At 39.4% G+C, this 26,198-nt stretch overlaps 1 protein-coding gene across 1 annotated transcript in view; it reads right to left on the bottom strand.

The window, feature by feature from the left end:
* LOC134664018 (patronin) overlaps positions 1-26,198 on the bottom strand; it is an 89,239-nt gene that overhangs the window by 15,510 nt on the left and 47,531 nt on the right. The window contains exons 4-19 of the mRNA XM_063520582.1: positions 24,866-25,054; positions 22,661-22,905; positions 20,486-20,577; positions 19,137-19,262; positions 16,792-16,962; positions 15,963-16,181; positions 15,200-15,367; positions 14,633-14,728; positions 12,820-12,924; positions 10,473-10,663; positions 7,946-8,005; positions 4,404-4,471; positions 3,572-3,830; positions 2,586-2,713; positions 1,865-2,030; positions 292-536 (exon numbers count right to left, since the gene is read on the bottom strand). Coding sequence (XP_063376652.1) covers positions 292-536; positions 1,865-2,030; positions 2,586-2,713; positions 3,572-3,830; positions 4,404-4,471; positions 7,946-8,005; positions 10,473-10,663; positions 12,820-12,924; positions 14,633-14,728; positions 15,200-15,367; positions 15,963-16,181; positions 16,792-16,962; positions 19,137-19,262; positions 20,486-20,577; positions 22,661-22,905; positions 24,866-25,054 — 2,528 coding nt within the window. The remainder of the gene's footprint in view (positions 1-291; positions 537-1,864; positions 2,031-2,585; positions 2,714-3,571; positions 3,831-4,403; positions 4,472-7,945; positions 8,006-10,472; positions 10,664-12,819; positions 12,925-14,632; positions 14,729-15,199; positions 15,368-15,962; positions 16,182-16,791; positions 16,963-19,136; positions 19,263-20,485; positions 20,578-22,660; positions 22,906-24,865; positions 25,055-26,198) is intronic.

Raw genomic sequence — 26,198 nt, 5'->3', positions numbered from 1 at the left:
AGAAATTTTATTCAAGCAACAAGACCCATATTACAAATACCTTACAGACTAACCGGTTATATGTATTTTATAAACTAAAATTAAACACTATTTAGTCGACAAAACGGCGTGGCTCCGTTGCATCGGCTGCTCTTGTGTCGGATTCGGCAGTTTGCCCCGGAACCTCCGAAACACGACACATTTCGGTCAGAAGTCTGCGCACTCGATGGTCCCCTGCAGCGGTCGCGGCACGCGCACCACAAAAGAGTATTCAATGAGCAAATAGTTATGTGTCCATGGTTCGGGGCATACCTGAGGTGGTTCTGCTCGGTGCCGTTCTGGTGGCGGTCGTTGTTGTAGTGCACCTGGAAGGGCTGCGGCGGGGTGGGGGTGTGGGTGGGGGTGGGGAGGGGCGCGGCGCGCTCGTGCAGCAGGAAGCCCTGCGGCGCCCAGCTCCGCTCCGACGGCGCGGGGGAGGGCGACTTCCACGTGCGGGGGGGAGGGGTGTGCTGCGGCTCGTACTGGTGCTGCTGGTGGTTCTGCTGCTGCTGGTGGAGCTGGAATACGAGGAAATAGTTTATTTATATACCCATCTTCAGGTGTTACGTTTGTTTAGAACAAAGAATAAAGAATTTACTTAAAATTAATTTTCTTAATATGCGACCTAACCTTATCATTAATGGGCGGACGACGGATGCAATATACGTCAAAATCCTGACCTATACCTGAAGTGTATAGTGTGTGTAAAGTGTGTGCGATTATGGCATTCACCCCCCAAAACAGGGGAGGCCTATGTTCAGCAGTGGACGTCTTATGGCTGAGATGATGATGATGACGATGATAAAATACCTATATGATTGTTGTAGAATGTAGTTTTAAGAATAATTTGCATGCTGTCATAAGATAGCGGATCAAGGTGGATCATTACTAACCTGTCAAATTAATGTAATGATTCGTAATAAGACGTATATTGCATCCGTCGTCCGCTCATGACTTATCATACATAGGTAAGACCTTAAGAACCGTAAATTGATAATACCACCGATAAAACCAGATGATTATGAAAATAAATCCTTGGAGGATTTGATAACCTCTCCATAAAGCGTGAATGATATGCACCTTTATGTCTCTAACTCTCAGAGATCCTTTTAACAAAAATAAAAAGAGTCATCGACCGGAAAACCCTATAACTCATTTTCTTGCTGCTGTCATACATGTAGAGCTGGTTAAACTACTATTCGAAGTTCTCAATGGGTAGAGAGTGGAAATCTTTTTAAAGTTAGTGACATTATAGACTCCACTATCCTATTATCTGTACCCGCACCTTTTTCATTACTTACACAATCAAATTGTTACACAATGTTCAGATAAATACTTACCCCTCTTTACTCCTTATTACCTACCTAACCATTATATATACCTAGGAACAGCTGTAAAAAAGTAATGAAACAAATGCATTTATATTTTGTATTTGTATCCCTCTCAAAAAACGGAAAGTAACCAACCCACCAGCCCCTCAGCTCACTATCCCGTTGAACTTTCCATAGTCTTCCGTGTCCCCATTCTGGTGTGGTGGTTCCCAACCCGAAGTTCTCGAAACTTTGGAAGTATTTTTAAGATAAGTTACTTTAAGTCATCAGAAAGTAATCAACCTGCCAGCCCCTCAGCTTGTTGCTGCTGTGCGTGTTGCCCCCAAGTCCGTCTCTGCGGCTGTGGCGGACTCTTATGGAGGTAAAACCTTCCGTAATCCTCCCTATCTCTCTACTGGTTGGACTAGTACTCGAAGTTCTCGTATACCAGTAGAAAGTCTCTTTGAAAATGTGGCATAGACTCTAATGGACCTTTCATCCCTCTTACTTCAACAATAAAGAAAAGAGACACCAACCTGCCAGCCCCTCAGCTCATTCTCCTGTTGCTGCTGTGCGTGTTGAGCCCACGTCCTCCTCTGCGGCTGTGGCGGACTCTCATGGAGGTAAAACCTCCCGTAATCCTCCATATCCCTATACTGGTTGGACCAGTACTCGAAGTTCTCGTTTACCAGTAAAAAGTCTCTTTGAAAATGTGGCATAGACTCTAATGTACCTTTCATCCCTCTTACTTCAACAATAAAGAAAAGAGTCACCAACCTGCCATCCCCTCAGCTCATTCTCCTGTTGCTGCTGCGCGTGTTGAGCCCACGTCCTCCTCTGCGGCTGAGGCGGACTCTCATGGAGGTAAAACCTCCCGTAATCCTCCATATCCCTATACTGGTTAGGTTGGTTGTACTCGAAGTTGTCGAAGGGTTGCGGGTAGAAGTCCCGCGGCAGGTGCGGGGTGGAGCCGAAGGCGTTGAGCGCGGGGCGGGACACGTTGTGCTGTGAGCTGAATTTGCTATACTAGTTGGAGTTGGACTAGTACTCAAAGTCGAAGCGTCAGTAGAAGTCTCTTTGAAGAAAGGACAAAGACTACTGGACCTATTTCTTACTTAAACAAAAGAGTCACCAACCTGCCAGCCCCTCAGCTCATTCTCCTGTTGCTGCTGCGCGTGTTGTGCCCAAGTCCGTCTCTGCGGCTGAGGCGGACTCTCATGGAGGTAAAACCTCCCGTAATCCTCCATATCCCTATACTGGTTAGGCTGGTTGTACTCGAAGTTGTCGAAGGGTTGCGGGTAGAAGTCCCGCGGCAGGTGCGGGGTGGAGCCGAAGGCGTTGGGCGCGGGGCGGGACACGTTGTGCTGTGAGCTGAATTGGCTGTGCTGTGGAGTGAGCGGTGCGTGTTAGCGTGTGCGAAGCTGAATTTATAATAACGAATTTACACCGATTTGAAAGACATTTTTTTGTACAAGGTAGCTTAAACCCAATCAATTTCGATCAAGCTTTTCAATCTTTTACCTACTTAGGCCACTCAGCAAGCTTCATAGCCTGAAGACAGTACTCAACTGAAAAGCTCCCTCGCTATTTTATCACGATTGTATAAAATACAGCCGCAGTGCAGTTGGTCGTGCCGTTATGTAATGAGTTATGAACATGTTTTACTCAAGCGGTTGGTATACATATAGGTATACGATCTTTTAATGAAAAATCTTAACAAAGTCATATTTGAGTTTTGTTATGTTTAATTTTAATGGTAGCTAACTGTTATGAGCTAAACTAACGAACATACAAAATGTTCAATGCAAGTTTTAGTCTTTATGTATTAGATTAAATATATGACTATATTTACCGATCGTTTATTGTAATTAAAATGTTCAGTGACGTTTTAGCCTTCAACGTGCATGGTAATGCGTTCATTCGTTTGCAACTTTGCTCCCAGACCTTATGCTTCCAGGCATTGTACAATCCCAAAAGCTGTCACGTAAAGCAATAAGCACACATACATTTTAAATCCAAGAAAAGTCCCGCTTAGTATTACTCGATTTTCTTATTAGCTTACCCGTTTTGAAAAGTTTTTAAAGACTCAAATGTTTTAAACAGGTTAAGATGGATATATGTTTCCAAAGGTTTAGTCGAAAGGGAATTTGAGCGCTGTACCCTTTCAATAAGATTTAAAATGTATAAATGTACCTAGAACTTATCGTAGCCTTTCTCAGCCATGATTCCTTAGCTAAACTTACCAATTGTGGAATGTTAGGCGGATACTGCTGGAAAGGCGACTGCGGTTGCGGCGGCTGAAACAGCTGCTTGGCTTGCTGTTGCTGTTGCAGTTGCTGCTGTTGCTGAGCTTGCAGCTGTTGCTGCAACTGTTGCTGTAACTGTTGCTGCTGCTGTTGCAGCTGCTGTGTTTGCTGTTGCTGCTGTTGTTGTTGTATCTGGTTCTGCTGCGTGGCTAGCCGCGCGATGTCGCTCTGTATGTCCTGCAGGCTGGAGTTCATTCTGCAATTATTGGGTATTGCATCGAGATCCGATTTTGTTTTTGAATTTTGAATGGTGCTATTGGTGCTTATGCCAAAGAGTTTAATGCCAAATGAGTACTAAGGTAGACAAACAAACAAATATGAGCATATCAAAGTGAAACAAATGGTACCTATATCGAAAACAACCCCAAATAATTAGTAAGTATAGAGTGAAAAAAAAATCATCATCAAAAGAAATACCAGACGGAAAAGAGGACAATCAGGAAATAGTATACTTATTTGAATAGAATGAGACGTAGAATAGAGAGTGATACTGCAATATTCTGCCGCTAGGTGCAGCATTAGCACAAACCGTAAACTAGAGTAACTTATACATACTATGCCTTTAAACAGTATTTTGACAAATTTTCAAAAATTATTTGTTACGAATAAATGACATAGATGCATCAAGGAGGTTTGTTTACGGTTTGTGCAGGTGGCGCCCCCTACGCAGAGTTTTGCGTCATATTCCAAATTACAGTCATTACTCTCATACAGAATCAAACAAAATTCAAAATAGTCTATATATAACTACGTATGTAATTAGACTTACTTGGCTATTGACTGTTGGTACTGCTCTAAGGCTACGTTGTCCACTGTTTGACTCGGCGCATCCATATCCTAAAGGAATTAACTTATTATGATTATACATTCATTTATAAAAACACGTACATTTTTAATAAAAGACAAACGATATAAGCTTCGATGAATGCAGGAATTGGTATAAAGGTCAATGTGGCTAATTCCGTCATAGGGGCTATTCCGTCAACTAGCGTTTTTCTCGAGAAATATACGCTCGTGGACGGAATAGACCCTATGGTATGGTGGAATTAGCCACATTGACCTAAAGATATTTTCAGCTAAAAATGCAGTTACAATCAGTAAGATGTTTCAAGCCTTTCGGTGTTAAATCATAGTCAGATGACGATAAAGTTATTTCACTTTTGTACTCTCATGAATGTATCGCGGTAAAGCTTTCATTTTATAACATTTTCATATTCAAAATTCAAATTCAAAATTCAAAAATTCTTTATTACATAAGATACACTTTGTTTATAATGTAAAGTGATGGAGCCACCCGGTAAGCAAAAATGCCTGTGTTGGGTGGCGCCGCTCTTCCTTTAGACATAACTATTATTTAATACATGCTAAGCTAATTAACTCTAATTTACTGGCTAAAAATTGAAAAGTTTATCTTATAGTTACTATTTACACTTAATCTAGCATTATGATACATGAATCAAGAAAAATGAAATGTATATGTATCCCTCTCTATCTGTGTGTGTGTGTGTGTGTGTGTGTGTGTGTGTGTGTGTGTGTGTGTGTGTGTGTGTGTGTGTGTATGTGTGTGCGTGCGTGTGTACTTGTCTGTTTGTGTGGTTTTTCGATCAAGGTCAATGTAGTAAAGTCTCTGTCTCATCATAGGTTAAGGTCTTCAGCCAATTTGTCACTTCTCTCTTGCAGTCATAATAATGTTTCGAGTAAATTTCAAGTTGTTTGTTCAATTTATTGTAAATATGTGAAGATTTTGGGCGGAACTGTCTGCGAGCAAATGAGGTCCTTGTTTTTACAATTTCCGCTACGACAGCTTTTTTTCTTTTGTTCTTGTGATTTGTGTTATAGGGTAATATTTTATGTTTTTTTAATGTGATATTTAGAATATATAATTTTCTGACTGTTAGCAAGTTACTAATTAAATAAAGTTGGTCAGTAGGAAACCTAATTCTTTTAAAATACATAATCTTAATTAATGCACGTTGGGCACGTTCCAGGTCAATAAAACGGCTCTTTGCCGATCCACCCCATACAGAGATACAGTATACTAGGACAGATTGGACCAGGGATATATATATTTCGTTTAATATATTACGCGAGTTTGATTGGTTGTTTTTCCCTGGTACAATGTGCCTTAGTGTCCTAAAAATCCAGACTAGTTTCCTCACTCTACTCATGACTTGGTCAAGTTGTGAATACCAGTTAAGATGTTCGTCAAGTATAACTCCTAAGTATTTAGTTTGAGCAACCTTCTCTATTGCTGGACAGCCACAAGTAGACGAGGTTGAAGACGGGCATGAATGAATCTGGATCGACATATCATTTTCGGGTTGTGTATATTTCGAAATACTGAAGCATGTGTAATTTGTTTTTTTTGTGTTCAGTGTTAGTAGGTTCATTTTGAGCCAGCTATCTATGTGTGTCAAACCATTTTCAGCAAAGTTCTTAACTTCATTCCAGGATTTGCCAGTAAATATTATTGCAGTGTCATCGGCATATGAGAACAATGTTGCATTTGGAATGGTCATATTGCATAAATCATTTATGTAGACCAGGAATAACGTAGGTCCTAGCACGCTACCCTGTGGGACACCATAGGCGACGTCTTCGAGCCCACTTACTACATCTCCAAGTTTCACCCTCTGTTTCCTATCAGTAAGGTATTCATATTATCAATACAGATGCAGTCCATAATTATTTTCCATCGTATTTTCACGGAAACGTACGAACGTGTCTTGCTATTTCAGTCAGTCTCGGTACAAAAAGTACTGACGTTGACTGAAGTAGTTAGCTTGACAAATACGAACGTTTCCGAGAAAATACAATGGAAAACAATTATGCACTACATCTGTAATAACATACAATGGGTACATTCATAATAAATTGTAGTTGTGACATGTTATTATAATTGCGTTTGGAATGTGTTGTTAATTATGATATGATGCATAATTTAATTCCCCCCTATGGATTCATTATAACATGCAACTCAACAAACTCATGCACATATAAGTAACCATTGTGGTTTCCAGGATCCATTTACCTTATCACTTAAAACACGAATAAATATTATATGTATATATGAAAAGCCTCATGACATAAGTCATATTACCGGGTGTGGCCTGTAACACGAGCAAATAATTAAAACATAGATTGTACTCCTCAAACGGTGACACTTTTGTTCAACAACTTTTAAAAATTATGAAGTATTTAGACTCCCTATTTTTCATACAAAATAAATATTATCTTCAATGGACGCCATCGCCACGCCATATCATTGTGATTGACGTTGCTTGTCACTCCTTAATCATAACAAGGTTCGAAATACATTGCGTCTTAGAATAAACTTTAAAGTGTATTAAAATCAAACCACAAGTTATTTTTAAAAGTCGCTGAACAAATGTTGGTCAGTATGAGGAGTACAGCCTACAGTTTAATTTTTTACTCATATTAAAGGCCACACCCGGTATATTGTATCGCGGCCGCTAGCTTATGATATTACACACATCCAGAATGAGGGTAAACTGACGTATTCAGGCAAATATTTATTGAGATTACAGCGTTATGGTCCTAAATTATGGTATACGGGATGGGCGAATGACGGTTAGTTCAAGAGACATTCCTTATTTTCTAAATTTAGCATGTCAAAAAATCTCTGGGCTAACTTATCCAAATCAACCGATCGTCCCATTGACAAGATTGTTATTAAAGTAGAGCGATTTATAAAACAGTAGGTATTCAAAAAGCTACTTAACGATAAGTTTTTTAAAATTAAACATGTACGTCAAATTAGACGCATTTTGATAAGTTTTTTACTCGTAATACCACGTAGGAGTTATATTGTCAGCGGCCACCATGTTATATTTTACAATTCAAGTATTAAATTTATTTTTATAGCCTCCTAAGGCCCAAGGTCCTACCTATAGTACCTCTTCAGTTCGATGAAATTAAAATCCTATTCAATTGGAACAAAGTCGCTTTTGTTTTGTTTCGTCCAATTTTCCAACAATGCAAAATGAACTCTATTTCCTACACTATAGGTTCAAATTTCTGTGCCGTGGATTTTTCATTTGTATGGCTGGGCCTTAGAAAGATAAACTTGATTATATGCCTTGATATATATAACTTGACGATATGGATTAGATATGTCAGTGTCAAACAAGTGTCAAAAATTACATTTCTTCAAACAAAAACGTCACTTTTGACACTTGTTTGACACTGACATATCTATTCCATATCGTTTCAATGTCTAGTATTTGACGTATCTCATTGTTCGAATATGGCTGTTATTCCGGATACGAGGTAAATGTCCCTATAACGCACCTGAGGCTGAGATTTATCTTCGGGCCGCTCGTCGCCGGCCGGCGTCCGCGCGCCCTTACCCTGCAACACCGCCACCGTCACTCCATGCATGCATTCATCGGGGTATAGGACCACTAGTGGGTAACGTGTCTAACAGTATGTGACGATTGCGACGTGCAATAAGATCTATTCGGGCTATTGTTGTGGGAAATAAAATGAACTTTAGCAAAGAAATAATCGATTTAAAAAATATTAACTATATCTATATTCTTTAGTCTTATATATGTCGGCGGCCGATCGTAAGATCAGGCATATCGTGAAATTCCTGGGCATATCGTGAAACGTGAAAATTTTTGACTCGTTCCCTGAGTCGACGGAGCTCCTATTTCTGGGCAGTTTGCCCTTCGGGCATCTGAAGCGACCTAACGAACCTATCTTACCTATATATTGGTTTATTGTGACTATCCTCAAAACAATACACAGGAACATTACATACGATCTGCCTGATCTTACGGTCGGCCGCCGACATATACATTTGGTGAAGTGGATCTGCAGCCACTTGACCAAATGTACGGTAGTAAATCATGAATTACTATAAAATATAATCAAATTACTGATGTGCCTATATTATTTGAAGTGTCCTCTTGTCCTCTTGACACTCTGGTCTGATGACAATGGGGCCTTGTGAAGTATGCCATTACGAGATCAATAAATCGGAGAAAATAAAAAAAAGGTAAAGAATAAACGAAGATCCCGATAAATTGAGAATATCCTCCCGGTAAAAATAAAACTAACGTGCTGATTGCCGAATTAGACCTTAATGCACTTAAATAGGGTTACTTTTAGGATCATATACTCCAATAAACAAATCCATGCTTTTCAATATCGTGTAATGGAAGTGGGTTATTCCTACACAAACTTCATTGTGCTCAACTCGTGACCGTGTGAAAATATATCTTAAAAACTTAACAGTAAGGTTCAAAATGGTTTGATGATATTTGAACTTAGTGATTGCGCAAAATACTCGTGTGAAAACTTGATGAGAATAAATAGTAATAATAATTTAATATAAAAAGCCGCCTGAATTTACGTATACCAGCAATTCTGGTGTATTCAAAAGCTTAATATTATACAAAAGTAAATTGCTTTCAAATATCTAAAAATAGTATAATAATTAATAATATCTGCAGAAATACTAGAGTATCAAATATTTAATTCGAGATGAAAGGCATAAAAGCGAATGTGAAACTAGATCGAATTATTTGTAAAAATAAATGAATCAAGTGACGTCACAAAGTAAAAATACGAAATGTACTAAAAACTATATCGAAAGAATAAAGATTTGTGACCAGCCACTCACCAAAGAGGCCAGCTGGTATTGCAAATATGTATCCTAATAAAATAGAAAAATATATTATATACTGTAGAAAAATAACTCAGTTTAGGGCGATTAGTAAGTGTGCTACCGTGACCACACATATAGTCTTGAAGAGTGTGTGAGGGGTAAAACAATTGGGTTATTCGATATTGAAGACAATTTTATAAATTATTTGTAAGAGTTCTCTAATCTTGTACCCTATCCATACTAATACATTCCCACTTATTACACATTCTTATAAAACACAAACACACATTTCTATTTAAAATTAACACTCAGACATACAAAGTATCAAAAGACGAAATTCACTTGGAAAATGATAGGGACAATTACAACCGTATTTTATAAACCCACAAAAATACCGCATTCACCTTTGAGAAAATTTTCCTCGCATTATTAATTAGAGTTCAGCAGTAACAATACTATAGGGTAATTCGTCAATAACTGGCCACCCTAAACTAAAAATGAATTCTATTCACCTATAAACATAATTCATTTTAGCATAAGGTATCTAGTTATTGAAGGGTAGACACTTATTGAAACCTTATACTAAAATGAATTCTGTTTATAGGTGAATAGAATTCATTTTAGTTCAGGGTGGCCAGTTATTAGCCGGTGGCCAGTAATTGACGATTTACTCTCATTAACCTTTTATTTTATGATGTGTTGTTGTTTGTACTAATTTAATGCACGGTTAAGTGATTTTAAAAGACTGTCACTTCTGAAAACTAATTACATGAATTAAACTTTTAGATAAAACACGAAAATAATTACGAACTTTAAAACTTTTACTTAATTGTAGATAAAGGTTTCAATTCGTACTACATTTCGTGTTTCATGTATGCCAAACCAATATTTCTAACAAGACACACATTACAATTTCACAAGGACAAATTGAACCTTAAATGCCGTCACTGATCGGTAACCATCCAACAAAAACCAATATTTTCATCGCTAAATATCGATGTAGCGTTTACTTTGGTCCTATTAGACCAAAGAAAATGTCACCTCCGTAATATATGAGAAGTGTATTTTCAAAAGGGCTTATTTATCTATGAACACCATACAGAAATAAGCTCTTTTGAAAATACACTCCTCATATAGTCACAGAATACCGAGAGTAGTTTTTATCGTAAGCTTACCAATCAGCTTAATCAACAGCCAACTTACCCTAGTAACAGCCTGCAGGAACGCCTGTTGCCCTAACTGTTGCCTCTGCCGACTGACGGCGACTTCCATTCTTCGCTTCTCCTGTTCGATTCGTCTCCGTTTCTCTTCCAGCTTTAACCGTATGTTGTTTAGCTGGGCGGCCATGGCTTGCCCGCCGCTTGGTGACGCGTCGTCAGATTGGTCGTCGCCGTCTGAGAGAAGGTAGATTGTTTAAACACCGTCTACTACTCGTTTTTAGGGTAAGAACTAACTCCACAGAAGCATGTGATTTTAAAGTAAAACACTTCTTCGGTTAAATTACGGGTAGTAATCGTATTTTAGAGTATTTCATGATTATACTGCATAAAGCACCCGATACCAATTCATAGAGTTAGACCAAGATAAATCTGTAAAAATTTTGATAACTCACTTCTATGAAATTATGACGTATAAATAACACTTCCACTTTGGTATTTTTTTTTGGAAGTTTACACCGTTTCAAATGAATTATGAAAAGGATAAAGCTTCCCTCAAGTGTCATTTTGAATTATAAAAACTACTTTATTATTTTGATCTCTTGGGAGTATGTGATCAAAATGTTTTTGGTTTTTTAAATTGCATTTTTAGGGTTACCTACTTCGTATTAAAGAACGGGGACGGGGTATAGAAATGATAAAAGAACCAAGTTTAAAATAAGCCAAAGAAACAAAAAAAAACCATTCCCAGTTAGGATATGATAATAAAGAAAAACCCAAGGCCCAATGGTGTGGAAATTTTCTTTTTAATATACGCAATTGCAGATGTGTCAAAACACGTATTTTATATGGCTATAATTATTTTAGCTGCAATAACATTTTTCGTATAGTCTGTGACTGAATACTTCAGCATTCCTTCTAATAAGTACGTGCGAGAGTAATTCGGAGATTAACCCGAGGTCAAAGGTCAATGTACAGTTGCCATCAAATATATCGGGGCGGCCAAGGTGCTCACAAATATCTGAACACGCCTCTAATGTCAAGGCGTTAGAGTGCATGCTCAGCTATTTGTGAGCACCTCGGCAGCACCGATATATCTGATGGTGACTATACGACATTCTTCACACTCGTAAACCACAATATAAGGGCTGATTTAGACGATGCGAGATCTCGCATGCGAGTTTCATTACATTGCGGTTTTTGATCGGTCGGTTGAATTGGACGTAACCAACAGTCCGCAATGTTATTCGGTTAAATTATGTTCTAATGTATGGGCAAGAAAAACTAATTATAGCCAGCATTCTATGAATGTAGTATGATACCTTTGGGTATGGTGCTTTACGCAAACTAGCGTCCCTCCCCCTCCCCCTGACGCAACCCCTCCTTTTAGCATGAAATATGTCCCAGTTTACGGTTTTTTTTTATTTTTGAGAAAACTATTAGAGTTAGGAAATAAGTGTCAAGGTAAGAAATAATCCTTAATAAATTTTAAACAAAAAAGGTTATATACAACTTTTTAGTAAGACTCACCATATTCATGTATTAACTTGTTGAAGTTCATTGTAAGTTAGTACGTGATAGTACTGAAAAAAATCTTATACGGAAAATAAGCTTGCAAGGTTATTGTCCTGTATGATTTCTTTTAGTACTATCACGTACTATGTTATATTGATCTTCTGCAAGTTTTTCAACGGTAAAATTTTGTCGAAGTTCATCTAGCCATAACATGAATATGGTGCGTCGTATCAAAAAAATTAATATAACCTTTTTTATTTAGAATTTAATAGGGAACATTTCTTTCATTGACACTTTTTTCTTATATTGTATACTTTCCCCAAAAAACAAAAAAAAACTCCCAACCGGGACATATTTATGCTAAAAGGGGGGGGGGGGGGGGGTTGCGTCAGGGGGAGGGGACGGGACGCTTGCCTGCGTAAAGCACCATACCCAAAGGTATCATACTACATTCATAGAATGCTGGCTATAATTAGTTTTTCAAAAAACACAATTTGACCGAATCAATGTAACTAAAATCGCATGCGAGTTCGCGTGCCGCCTAAATCAGCCTTTAGCGTTCCTTCTGCGAACGTGTACAGTTTCGAGCATTGACCTGTCCCGCAGTATAAGAATGTTATAACCTCCTAAGGCCCAAGGTCATTTTATTTTATTTTAATAGGTACAATAACATAATGCAGGCAAACAAAATAGGGCATAAGGCTCAAATTAAAATCATATTCCATTGGAACAGTTACATTTCTTTTGTTTCGCTATATTTTTGAACAAATAAAAATCAACTCTATTCCCCACACTAAAGGTTCAAATTTCAGTGGCAAATTCTGACTTTTCATTTGTATGGTTGGGCGTTAGGAGGATAAACAACATGTGTGACTGACTGGGCTGCGCGTCCTGCGCCAGACACTGCTGCTGCCACGTGGTGGTGGCGGCCGGCGGCGTGCTGAACGTCGTGCTCTTGCGCCGCTCCACCACCTCCTCCACACCTGGGGAACCCCGCACTAATCACCACATGTCCACGTGTTACACCAATACAGTGAAGGTTCTAGATGACTTGCAAATGTGGTTAGTTACAGTCAGTGGACTGACTAGCTCAGATGCTAACCGCGTATCAGACTTGGAAAGCAGGAAGTGGCACCATAAATGCCACGTCAATTCTTATGGAATAGGGGGTATTACTGCAATGTTCTGCCGCCAGAGAGCAACACTAGCCCATATTGTATGTATACCATGGAGTAAATTATACATACCTTAATAAACCGTTTTTGGAAAAGTTTTCACTATGACATTGATGCATGAAGGCGGTTTGTTTACATTATGTGCCTCTATCGCTCGATATGCAAGTGATAGAGAGGCAGATAACGAAATTTCGATCTTCGTGATTTGTGGTAGGCCCTCAGTATAGGCTAGTGGCGCCCCCTATGCAGAGTTTTGCGTATTATCCCCCATTATGACGTTCATAGAAGCACTTCCACAATTAGTCGTTATAAAGTCAGTACAGAATTAGCTGAGATGGACTACTGACCGTTTTAATGTATGATTGTTAGCTTACTGAATTTCCCTTTCACATAATTGTCATTTTACTCTTGTCTCTGTATGACACCAGCCGATTATTTACAAAGAAAAAAAAAACGTTAGAAAGAAATCTTTAAGATATCGCTTCAGAGTGATTTTTTACGTCTAGCCGTATCGTTAGGGCCGTAGTCTCGAGAGGTGAGTACATATACTGAATACATTAAAACATCTAAATATGATTGACGTATGAAGCGAAGTTGACGCTTAGTAAAAGTTATGCAAAATGACCTGCACATGTACAGATGTAGTGAATAATCCTATACCATCGTATTTTCACGGAAACGCACGAACGTGTTATGCTATTTCAGTCAGTCTTGGACCTCGGTACAAAAACTGAAGTTGACTGAAGTAGGGTGACAAATACGAACGTTTCCGAGTAAATGCGATGGCAAAGAATTAAAGGATATATGTGTAGGAATGGAACGTAAGGAGATAGCGTGAAACGGAACGTAAGGGAGAGAGAAGGATGACAAGAGGTGCGAAAGGGACGGGGAGAACGATTTGAATGGTGAGCGAGCAAACGTGCGTTAAGGTGTTAAATATTCTAAATAATTAGTTTTTCTTACTTAAATAAAACAAGTGAAGTTTAGTTTTGGTTTTTATTACGAGGCCTAACATAATCCCACATAATTTTGGGGGCTCGTCCGGGATTGCCTCGAAAAACCAAAAAGTTGAACGACGGTGGCACGTGGTCGTGCGCAACGCGTACCGGCGAAAAGACGGCGGCGGTACCAGAACACGGCTAAAGATTGTTCTCCATTCCAACACGACGACACGACGCAAAAACGAGGTTGATGTACGACGATCAAGACGAAGATAGCATTTTGAATATTCTAAACAATTAGTTTTTCTTACTTAAATAAAACAAGTGAAGTTTAGTTTTGGTTTTTATTACGAGGCCTAACATAATCCCACATATGTATCTGTACATATTCGCCTCTTAGAGTATGGCTAAACGTAAAATAACCATGTAAAGGTCGAAATATATTTTTTTAGATTTAGCATAACTTTTTTAATGTAATGAGTCATCTAGAACCTCCAGTAAGAAATCGAGTTAGTAATGGGAATATGTGGTCCAAAGCGCACATCGAAAGCGGCAAACAAGCACACGGCACGCACCTTGGTCGCCGTTTCTGAACTTGAGGTCCGCGAAGCTGGTCTTGGCCATGTCGCCGTCGGTGGAGTCTCGGTTTAGGTAGAAACCGTCACCACCGCCTTTAAGAAACGGAAAATAGTGTTAATGGTCAACAAAAGGCAATGTCCCCGGTAATTTTCAAGGTTTTGATCGGACAAATAAAAAAAGGGTTCTATTCCAGTTATACATATTGTCGTAAGTAATTTTTGCGGAAATTAGTAAACTAAACTTTAATAGCGTAAGGTAAATCCAAGAGAGTGATCAGTTTGAAGGTAGTACTTAAGCCGTTCAAAGAGAGTTTTCAACCATTTTTGCCTAGAGATTCTCGATGAACAAAATCTAAATTGACGACTTATTTTTCTTGTTATAGGTAGCTTTCCATACCCCCTTACCCTTATAGTTTTACATCGTCTCCCCTGCAGGCGCTCTCTGGTAGTCGAGAACGAGAGTGTCTGTCAGTTTGTCAAAATGTCATCCAAAACCAAACCATTACCGGTCAACGACAAGATATACTCAATAAACTCTTTATCGACACAAACGATGCTGGTTACCTTTATTGCTGAAGTGGTTGTTGGAGTTGATGGTGTCGGAGCTGAGCTGCCGCCGCATGGGCCGGTCGGGCTCCGAGTCCCCGTTGTAGTCGCCGTGGAAGAGGTTGATGGAGCCGCGGATGTCTTGCCGAGACGAGCGGAGGGGAGGGTTGTAGCTGTCTAGGGGACCTGCGGGAAGGAAACAGTTTCAAATTTTCACAAACTACAATTACAAGAACTATATCGCATTGGGATTTTACCGGTGATGGCGGGTCAAATTGGATTCCTTAAAGTCATCCGATCCAAGTGGATAGGTGGGCTAGTATAGCCACCAAGTGGATGCCGCAAAAGAAGCGCGGACATGGCAGGCCCAGACGGAGATGGCGGAACGACTTAGACTAGACGCCTTCGTCAGTAACTGGCCGGAAAAAGCACAACAACCGGGGTTGTGGAAATCAAGGGGAGTGGCCTTTGCCCAACAGTGGGACACTATAACGGGCTAGTAAAAAAAAAATCTCTATCTATCTGTCTAATTGGTTATTGGTTTCATATCGAGTCACACGGCAGTATGTTCGGCCAAGTACATACCCGATGTCCTTTCAGAAGGACATAGTTCTTTAAAAATGTCCTTTCAAGCAGTATTGCTTGAAAGATCTGTTTATGTCTTTTTCTATCGGCGTTCTGATACACTCCACTAGAGCAACAAATTTCTGAACCGATCATTGATCTGTGGTCTGAGAGTTGATGGTGTGAAATGTGGATATATTTTTATGTTATAACTCACCAGCCGGGGCAGATATCTTCCGAACATTCGCGACTGTCGCTAGCTCTTTCTCCGGATTCCTCCCGGCGAAATGCAGCCGATCCTGCGACCCTCCAAAGTTTTCGACGGTGAGCTGACTGTCGTCTGTGATTGAAGACCGTCTTGAACGGCGGCCGGCGAAGGAGTTCTGTGTTTGGTAGTTGGACGGACGGCCGGCGGCGGTCTGGTTCGGGTCCACGACTGTGAAAGAAATATGAGATTTCAAAATATGAATACAGTCAAAATAAATAATAAATAAATAAATATTATAGGACATTTTTACACAAATGGCCCTAAGCCCCACGGTAAGCTCAAGAAGGCTTGTGTTGTGAGTACTCTGATAACGATATATATAATATATAAATACTTACATATGTATATAGAAAACAACCTCGACTGGGGAACAAATATCTGTATCATCATACAAATAAATGCCCTTGCCAGGATTCGAACCCTAAAAATAGGAGCTAAAATATTAGCTTACTTTAGCAAAGTATTACAACTTTCCGGAATGTGTCATTGTTAAACTTGATTTACCAAGATGGCACAACACTTATTAGACGTAATTTATACGTTTAGTAATGATGAAACCCTAAATTCACCCTTGACTATACATAATCACCCGATAGTTTCACTTGTATTTCATATTATCTACTCACATGGCGACCGTGACAGGACATCCGTACATTATCACTACACCGTTGAGAGTAATGATCAAATAAATATGGGGACTCCTCTCTCTGCGGCCTGCAGCTCCGCCGCTCCGTCGAACATGAGCCACAAGAGTGAGACAGGATATGTAGAAACTCACCGTTATCGTCTTCCCTCCTCGCGATGGATGATAACGTGGTGATCCCCCTCCCTCGATGCACCACGAACTCCTCTCTCTGCGGGCTGCAGCTCCGCCGCTCTGGCGTCGAGCACGCCGAGCGACCAGTGGGAACGCGCGGCCGCATGCCGCAAGCAGAGGGTGATCGCGGCACTGGAATTTGAGCGTTGCATTAAAGGGATAAAGTTGAGATTTCATTGCTACGAGTTCGACATAAAAATGTACATGAATGTGACTTTTGATTTCACTATCTAAAATGTAACACTATTTTTAATGTGATTGTTCGTTTGCAAGTTTAATTGCCCACGCGATCAGCTCAGACATTGCTGTATTTAGTTTGATCCTTTCTTTAGTGGTATAAAATAATTAATTAATGATTATTTAAGTTTATAATGAACTTTGACATCCACTTTTCTATGTATTCACAAACTTTAACAGTTTGAATGTGAAAAAACAATGAAATACAATCAACTACGAAGCATACTATGAAACAATGACTTAAAATGTAAATTCGTAACATAAACTTTCTAATAATATAAGCACTAACTAGACATTTGAAATAAAATAGCATCTATTCTAAACACTGATCTACGCTTTACCTATGTGATGACATCATTTGCAAACGAGTAAAAACAAACGATCAGAACCAAACAAGGCGCTCTATTATTACCCTGATAGCCATTAATATGTTTATAAATGATTCATTCAATTCATAAAAGGCAATATATGTAATTCTATTGTCTAAAAGTAGGTCTAAAAATCATTGCAGTGTTGTGTCAACATCAAGAATATTTCGCAACGCAAATTGATTTAAGTCTTATAATCAATTCTTGAAGTCATCGGTATTTTTAAGGGTATCATCCCGTTATCTTTAAAATAAAGAATCAAGTTAAGAATAACTAATGGCTCATAGACATAGATTTTGGCGTTTTAATGGCGCCTGATGCAGCCAAAGTTTGAATGTAATCATTTGTTTTTTACCCGTGACGTCACTACTCTAGACTCTACAGCTGGGAGTCCTGAGGGCATAATTTCAACGACTCCGCCCAAGTGCTGAAAGCAAAGCGCCGACCATGCAGAAGCGCAAAATATAACCGGAAAGCGAAACCATAACCGGGTATTAAATATTAAGCTAATTTTAGAAAATATAAAACGCAATATTTACAATATGTATGATTTACATTCGTACAGTAAAAACTTAAATATAAAAATAACACACACGCACACACGTTAATTCTAATCAGAAAAAGGTTCTATAAAAACGCATATCATTAAAAAAAAGTCAAAAACAGCCCTAAATTTCTCGATTTAATATATCAAGTTTACTTTTAACTCTTTAAAGTATTTATAAGTGTAAATACTCATTCAACATCACGATGTCCTTCCTATAGGACATTAGTTTTTAGTACATTAATACAAGTATTTTTTAAACCACGCTAAACGGCGTTCTTTCTGGCAGATTATAAAACAAAATCCACCTCTACGTTACATTTCGCCTAGAAAATAAATATCACAAATCGATCCTTTATAAAATAAAATGAAAAATAAGCTCCTCAATAAACGCTGTCATCTCCTCTATAAACATCAGCAGATTTGTACAACCATGAACACAAATATGCCAGATGACATGATAGGCGTAATGGGCATGCTTAGTGCCGGTTGGCTCACCCACATTGCTTTAATGAGATGTCGTGAAGCGAACACAATCACAACACAGATATTGCTCTTTGTGCCGTTTGGATTTAATACTCGTAACATATAAAAAGTAAGTACTTTTGTAAGGACATGACATTATAAAATATAATGAATGATATTTTATGACTCGATTTAAATTTTAAATTAACAGAGATTTATTAAAAAAGAAATATGAACTTTTTGTAAACGTTGGCAAAATTTGTGTCAAGTAAATTGGTTCTTATAATGGAAATTTTAATTGTGACTAAGTATACATTTTTTTAAATCAATGCTATTGTTTATTTAAAAACCTTAACATTGCCATTGTAACTTTGTATGTATGTTCAAAAAATTAAATGATGTAGGTAAGTCAAATTTACAAACATCGTTAACATTAAACAAAACTAAAATATTTTAAACCCATAGACAAAGAACATGTTCTTTATAATCTTTATATTATATGTACAATATTATTATCACAAGAATTCTCTCATCATTCCACACTGTAAAAATTCGCGTCGTTTCAACTGTCATCATTTTAGTTTCCATATAGTCATAGTAGCTCAAATTAAAATCACGAATAAGTGAATGAGGACCAACTGTCCTAAAAAAAGTACATCCAAACGGCACTGGGAGCGGACGTGACGCGGTACCTGTGAAGGGCGCCTGCGCGTGCGCCGACGCCGGCGGGTCGGCGCGCAGGTCGGGGATCGGCGTCGGCGGCGGCGGCGGCAGGCAGCGCTTGTGGCGCACGCCGTGCTCGTTGCTGTCCGAACGCGCTGCCAACACCAGGACTTCAGACGCACAACTCGCGACCGATTTTAACCGGTGTTGCGCGGTACTGTGAGGAGCTAGGTAACTCGTGTAGTACCGTGACGATATTATTGTGAAGTTTTGTACTTTATTCACAATTGGTTGATTCAAAATTTATATTATCGGTTCCATGTCGAGACACACGGCAGTATGTTCAAGTTCATACCCGATGTCCTTTCAGAAGGACATAGTTCTCTAAAAATGTCCTTTAGAAATGGTATTTAAAATTTAAGTGTTAAATAACTGAAAATCTTCATAATATCAGCTGATTATAATCAAAACCGTCAAGCTTTCGATTATAAAACATACAACGCTATATATCATGATATTCGTGATTATGCTAGCAGATTTTATTCCTATTATTATTCCGATAGCATTATATGTCGGTCATTTTGAATGTAACATTGAAATTATTCAAATGAGTTTACTTTTTACTGTTAAGACAACCTGACGATAAATTCAAACGCAACGCCGTTAGATTAATTAAAACTGCAACTATCAATCCGATCTCGAGTTGTGTGAAGCGTTATACGTACGCTTGTACTCATGCGTTTAGTCGCAGTCGCACGCTCGTGCACGGTCACCCTGTCTTGACTTACCAGATTAAATGAAGTCATCCTATGAACTTAGGAACCTAAAATATTCCGAACCAAAATATGTATACACTTTCGTTGTAAATGTAACAATGTGCCAGATGAATATAAAAATCGATACAAATGTGTATAAAATATTTGTATGCATATAAATAACCTTTACCATAAGGCTCCGTATGCTCGAAGCATAAGCAAGACAGGGTGACAACATTAGAAAGAAACGTTACTGAGCAAAGCTGTCACATAACTTACCTCCACACACATCTAGAACAAAATTGTGTTTTTACAATAAATAAATGTAACAGAATCGAAATTTCGAACCCAGACTCGCTGAATGAATATAATGAAAGCATCAAATACCGCCTCCGCGCTGGTTTGTTACAATAAGCATCAGATAGTGACAGCCAAAGTGGCCAAATATATTGTAATACACCTTTGTTACCATGTGTGCTATATTTAGCCATTTGGGCGTCACTATTTGTTTGATGCGGACTGTACTCGTAAAGTTGGTAAACGTTTAGTAGGCTTGAATCTTTGACATTATGACCACATACTCCCATTAGATCTAGCATGCGTTAGGGCGGGTGGGTACTCACCGACGCCGGGGTATTTGACGGATTTGACTGGGTGCACTTCTAGCATGTTGAAGAGATCGGCTAGCATTGCTATTAGGTTTTGTCGCATTGATCTGAAATTTAAAATGATATTTGATTATTCACTTGTAGATAATTATTATTTTCATAAATTAAAATAATCAGTTACTCTTAAAGATTCAGAGAAAAAATGCAGCGTCTTCAGTCAGTAGAATATCTCCATTGCCCTATGTCCTATTTATAGGACAATTAGACAACGACCTGGACCCGGGTATGTCCTTAAACTACGTCCAAGACCTCCGGTGGACGGGCAGCAGCGTCCCTCAAATTCGGTGTACTCGACTGCGATCGCCAACCCACAACCGCCAACGATTATGGCATACACCCCCCAAAAGGGGGAGGCCTATGTTCAGCAGTGGACGTCTTATGGCTGAGATGATGATGATGATGATGATGAGACAACGACCTAACAAGGACAAAGCTCAGTACGGATTACATGAAAACAGTAATTATGCAGTAAAAACAAACAGTCCCATATCATACAATTCCATGCTTTAGAAAGCGAAGCGACTACAGACTCAAAAGAATATACAGTAGAGTCCGGTTATAACGACGCCCAAGGGACCGATGATATTACGTCGTACTAACCGGAAGTCGTACAAAACGAACTGCCAATTTACATATATTTTTTTTAATCAAAAATCATTTTGTATTTATTAATACGTATGCGACAATCAAAGAAATAAGAAAACATTTCTTTAAAAATATTTTTTTACGTTAGTATTACGACACCTTGCCAAAATGGAGAGACTTGTGTGTTTAGTTAGAAGAAGCCACTTTTCAAGGTACGTGTACTCACTCGTCATCCGCAAATTACTCGAATCCCGTAAAATAAAAAGTCGTAATTCTTCTATCTGGAGATCTAATCAAGATGACGTTGTTTTATCACACAGTTCCTATGGCCACTTTCTGTGTCCATCATCAGATCAGCTCGAAGGTACCTACCAAAATATTGCATTGTTACCCAACTTTCATAATTATGCGTGTGAAGTTTAAGCTCAATTAAAAAATGGGAGTTGGTTTTATTTAGTTTGCAAGTTTACGAAAAGTCACATGACTATTTCATCTCGCTCCGTATAGGCAAAAGGGGGGAGGGGAGTTAGGTGCGCTAGACGGAGTAAGCTTCTTACCAACAATTTATTCGTAAAAACTACGTCGCTCGTCGTTGTAACCGGACTTAACGGACGGATTTTGTGTCAATTTCCGTCGTTAAAAGCAGTCGGTCGTTATAAGCGTAGTCGTTATAAACGGTTGTACTTTCATAGTAGCTTGTACTAAAACCAAACAAGTGCCTATACTTACGTCGCTATAAGCGGTTGGTTGTTATATGCGGAGTCGTACTAACCGGACTCTACTGTAATATCAATGACAATGGTATATATGATGATGATGATAGTATATATGTGTAATTGTTTGTTCAGTCATCACTGTCATCAGCAATAGTATCTTACACAAAAATATGTGACACGTTCTTATTTGGAGCGCAATAAGAGCGCGTCATATATTTTTGCGGCCCTAGTTGTGTAAGATACTATTGCTGATGACTGTACAATCGACAGAACAAATAATTTGATTTTAACCGTTTAACTGTGACTATGTGGCTAAGGGTAAAAATATCGATGCGACCAGTTTAGCAAAAAAGTACACACGATCTTATTCCAATATCAAAGTTTTGTATACATCTTTTCGGTAACTTTGTCGCATCGATATTTTTACCGTTGCCTATACAACTACATTATGTAGACCTGGCTCTGAGCCAAAGCGAGGTAACTCTACACGATCCCTCGGGACCTCGTTAAGTTATTACTGCTGTGTGAGTCAGACAGGTTACAGTTAGGCTAGGACGCCTAGGACATGTAAAACCGCTTCGAAACTTAGGTAATTTAAGTTTATAATGAAGGTGAATGCAGACATATATCAAATACAAACCTTAGCGTGGTATTCCACCTGTCCGATTTCTTTGTGTGATGTGTATTTTGTCTCACATTTTGCTTAATGAGAAATGACATTGGACAATCGAAATAACACCCTAAACGAAGGGAGCTCTTGGACTATAAGTAGACTATTGTTGTTGTAGAGATTGAAGTAGAGTGAGCTATTGTATCTAACTAAACTCACCCTCGCATATACGTGACGTCCTCCGGTAGCATGTGGAACACGTTGTGCGGCAGACTCGTCTGGCAGAAGTCGTGCACCAGCATGAGGTTGTGGAGGCAGTCCTGTATGGAGGCCATGCGGCCGACGCGCACGGCGGAGCGGGGCAGCGCGTCGGGGCAGTAGAAGGAGATGAGAGCCGCCAGCGCCGTGCCGTCGCACAGCTCTTGCAGGTTCTTCACCATTGGGACTTGTGATGACTGGTCTTCCTGTAATGATAAGGTAAAAACATAAGTTTCATAGTCATTACTTCATTAGCAATGGTTCACTTGCATAACTAGCTTCCTTGTTCAACTGCCAGACGCTTCTGAAGCTGCCACTTTAGAACAAGAGGAAATAGCTAGTTAAAAGAATCTCTTCAGCTTGTGTGTATTTTAGGCAGCCTTTGCACCGAGGAGGAGATGAAAGGAAACGTGTGAGAATGAACCATCCAGCCGAGCGGAGAAGAGATGTGGATTGTTGATTTCTGCACGTCTCCTCTTATCTCCGCCTCAGTGGAAAGGCAGGCTTAGGAGGTATTTTTAGGCGCATAGAGTTCATCAGGTCTTCCAGGGCATCCATAGTCGACAGTCAGATAATATTTTCAAATATTCGTAAAAAAAATCACCTTTTTCACATGCGCAAGACGAGACCTATTAAAGTCAAAGTTCAAGTTCTAATACGGTATAGAACATCATTTGGTCCAGATTGTGATTATGTCTAACAAAGTAACCATATATTTAACATAATAAACTCAATCTTCAATAAGTGAATTATCGCGATAACAAAGCATAACCGTACGTGACGCCAATTACAATTTCCCCGCTTACTCAACTCAATTTGCCTAGGCGGTTCTATTACAAAACAAACTATACCAAATAACTGTGTAATTGACCAAGACGGCTGTGAGTCCGGTAAGCTCGTTAATTGGGCTGACATTATTTTAAATCCATGGCACATGTCAAATGGAAATTACAAATACCTACATTCTATTATATGTACATACATGCGTGAATTAGATCATAGGTAGGCGCGTGGGACGCTCCCTCGAGTTCAAGGATAGCGCGAATTAAGTGAAAGATTGAATAATTAATTCGAGACAACTAGAGTACTTAAATACATACGATTACTCGTATAACTCAGTAGGTACGTCTTGGGTATTTCTGCTTCCGACAATACAGGATCAAGCGTGATTTGTGTTTCTCAAATGTACAGCACAGAAATCATTATAGCACTGATTTAACCTCAATCTCAGTCTTCTTGAGGTACCTATTATTGGAGTTACCTAAGAGTTTGACCAGTGCCAAGCCTTTATGCTTTTGCATCCATAGACCATGGTGACTATTAATCGCAGAGACACCCTCTAGCAATTGGTTTAATTGTCTTCAATACCATCTGTACGTACCTCAGCCTTATTGAGCGCGGCGCAGGCCGCGTTAAACCAGCCCGTCTTCATACGGGACATTGGAGTTGTTGAGGGGCTGACTCATGCCGAATCTTTGTGCTTCGACCTTCTTGAGAAACCCTTGCAGTTGGCTTCTGTTCCTATAATTCTCTTCAATATAATAGTTGGTGGTTGGTGTTGTTGGTTTGACGTAAATAAATGTATTTTCTTTCTTTCTTCTTTCTTTCAATATTATCTGTACGTACCTCAGCCTTGTTGAGCGCGGCGCAGGCCGCGTTGATCCAGCACAGTAGCCCGTCTTCGTGCGGAACATTGGAGTTGTTTATGGGTTGACTGGAGCCGAATCTTTGTACTTCCACCTCCTTGAGAATCCCTTGCAGTTGGCTTTAATTCCTATCATTCTCTTGAATACGACCTGTACGTACCTCAGCCTTGTTGAGCGCGGCGCAGGCCGCGTTGATCCAGCACAGTAGCCCGTCTTCGTGCGGAACATTGGAGTTGTTTATGGGTTGACTGGAGCCGAATCTTTGTGCTTCTACCTCCTTGAGAATCCCTTGCAGTTGGCTTTAATTCCTATCATTCTCTTCAATACGATCTGTACGTACCTCAGCCTTGTTGAGCGCGGCGCAAACCGCGATGATCGAGCACAGTAGCCCGTCTACGTGCGGAACATTGGGATTGTTGAGGGGCTGACTCATGCCGAATCTTTGTCCTTCTACCTCCTTGAGAAACCCTTGCAGTTGGCTCCTATTCCTATCATTCTCTTCAATACGATCTGTACGTACCTCAGCCTTGTTGAGCGCGGCGCAGGCCGCGTTGATCCAGCACAGCAGCCCGTCTTCGTGCGGAACATTGGAGTTGTTTATGGGTTGACTGGTGCCGAATCTTTGTGCTGCCGCCGACACCCTGTCCAGCGTGACTACCTCTCGCGCGTACAGCACCATTAAAGCTTCTATCACCGACATGTGTGCAGTCTGAAAAGATAATTAATATTTGTATTAAATTGTTCTGTAACGTACTTGTTGGATGACCATCAATCTCTTCAATTTAGCCTAATTTGCCAGTCAAAACACGACCTTATTTAACTCTCAGTATAGTTAACTATACTGTAAGAATTAAATTTGATTGACATTGCTAATCCGATATGGTGTCCGTGGGATTCAAGGCTCAAGGAATTGATATAATTGTGATTAGGTTCACGATTAAATACTTCTGGGGCGGTCTAAATTTTCAATTTCAATTATTTATTTATTTCGAATCTATGAGATCCATGGCGTGTTAATTATTAGTAGAGTAAAATTTTAAATTAATTGAGGATAGCTACATCTCGTATATTTTCTAAGAAACCTGACAACACAAAACAACTGGTTGACCCTTTTAATAAGAACGAAATATGAAACCAACAAAGCTAAAATCTAAGGAATGTCCTTGAAACGCTGAATAAACGTGTTATTAAAAATTTACATCCAACCACGGCCCAGTTATTTCATATGTTTAGTACTGGAAACATTTATCACCGAACAAAAACTTGTAATGTTTTCGGGCACAGGGTTGGTATGAATTATTTATTAGAAAGAGTAGCTTTCGGCGGATCATTATTCATAAAGTTGATACAGTGCTGCTAAGCCAGCGATATGATGGAAAGGGCTCATAATATCCCCACACTGCACTCAGCAAAATGGAATCCTTTGCCAAAGTAATATTATAAGGAATTTCTTAAGGGGCCCACTGATTAACAGTCCGCCGGACAGTATCGGCCCGTCAGTTAGAACAAAATTTTGACAGTTCCGAACAACTAACAGGCCGACACCGTCCGGCGGACTGTTAATCAGTGGGCCCCTTTACTACGTATTTCTACATTTGGCATTGGTACCATGCTGGTGGTCCTCTAGCAACATTTTGCTTTAGCCTCTGTTGTCAAGGCGTTAGAGTGCGTGTTCAGATATTGTTGAGCACCTTGGCCGCTCTATATCTAATGGCGAATGTACCTCCACATTATCACAGTGAAAGATCTTCCCGAGAGCCGTGTCGGAGTTATCAAACTGTCATCGTTTCTAATATGCTAAACACTGCATTGTATAAAGCGCAATGCAATGCAAAGGATGCAACCGTAGATAT

This window comes from Cydia fagiglandana, chromosome 4 (genome assembly GCF_963556715.1).
Source record: "Cydia fagiglandana chromosome 4, ilCydFagi1.1, whole genome shotgun sequence".
NCBI lineage: Eukaryota > Metazoa > Arthropoda > Insecta > Lepidoptera > Tortricidae > Cydia > Cydia fagiglandana.
Note: the sequence above shows the minus strand (reverse complement) of the source record. Positions and strands in the feature narration are given on the sequence as shown.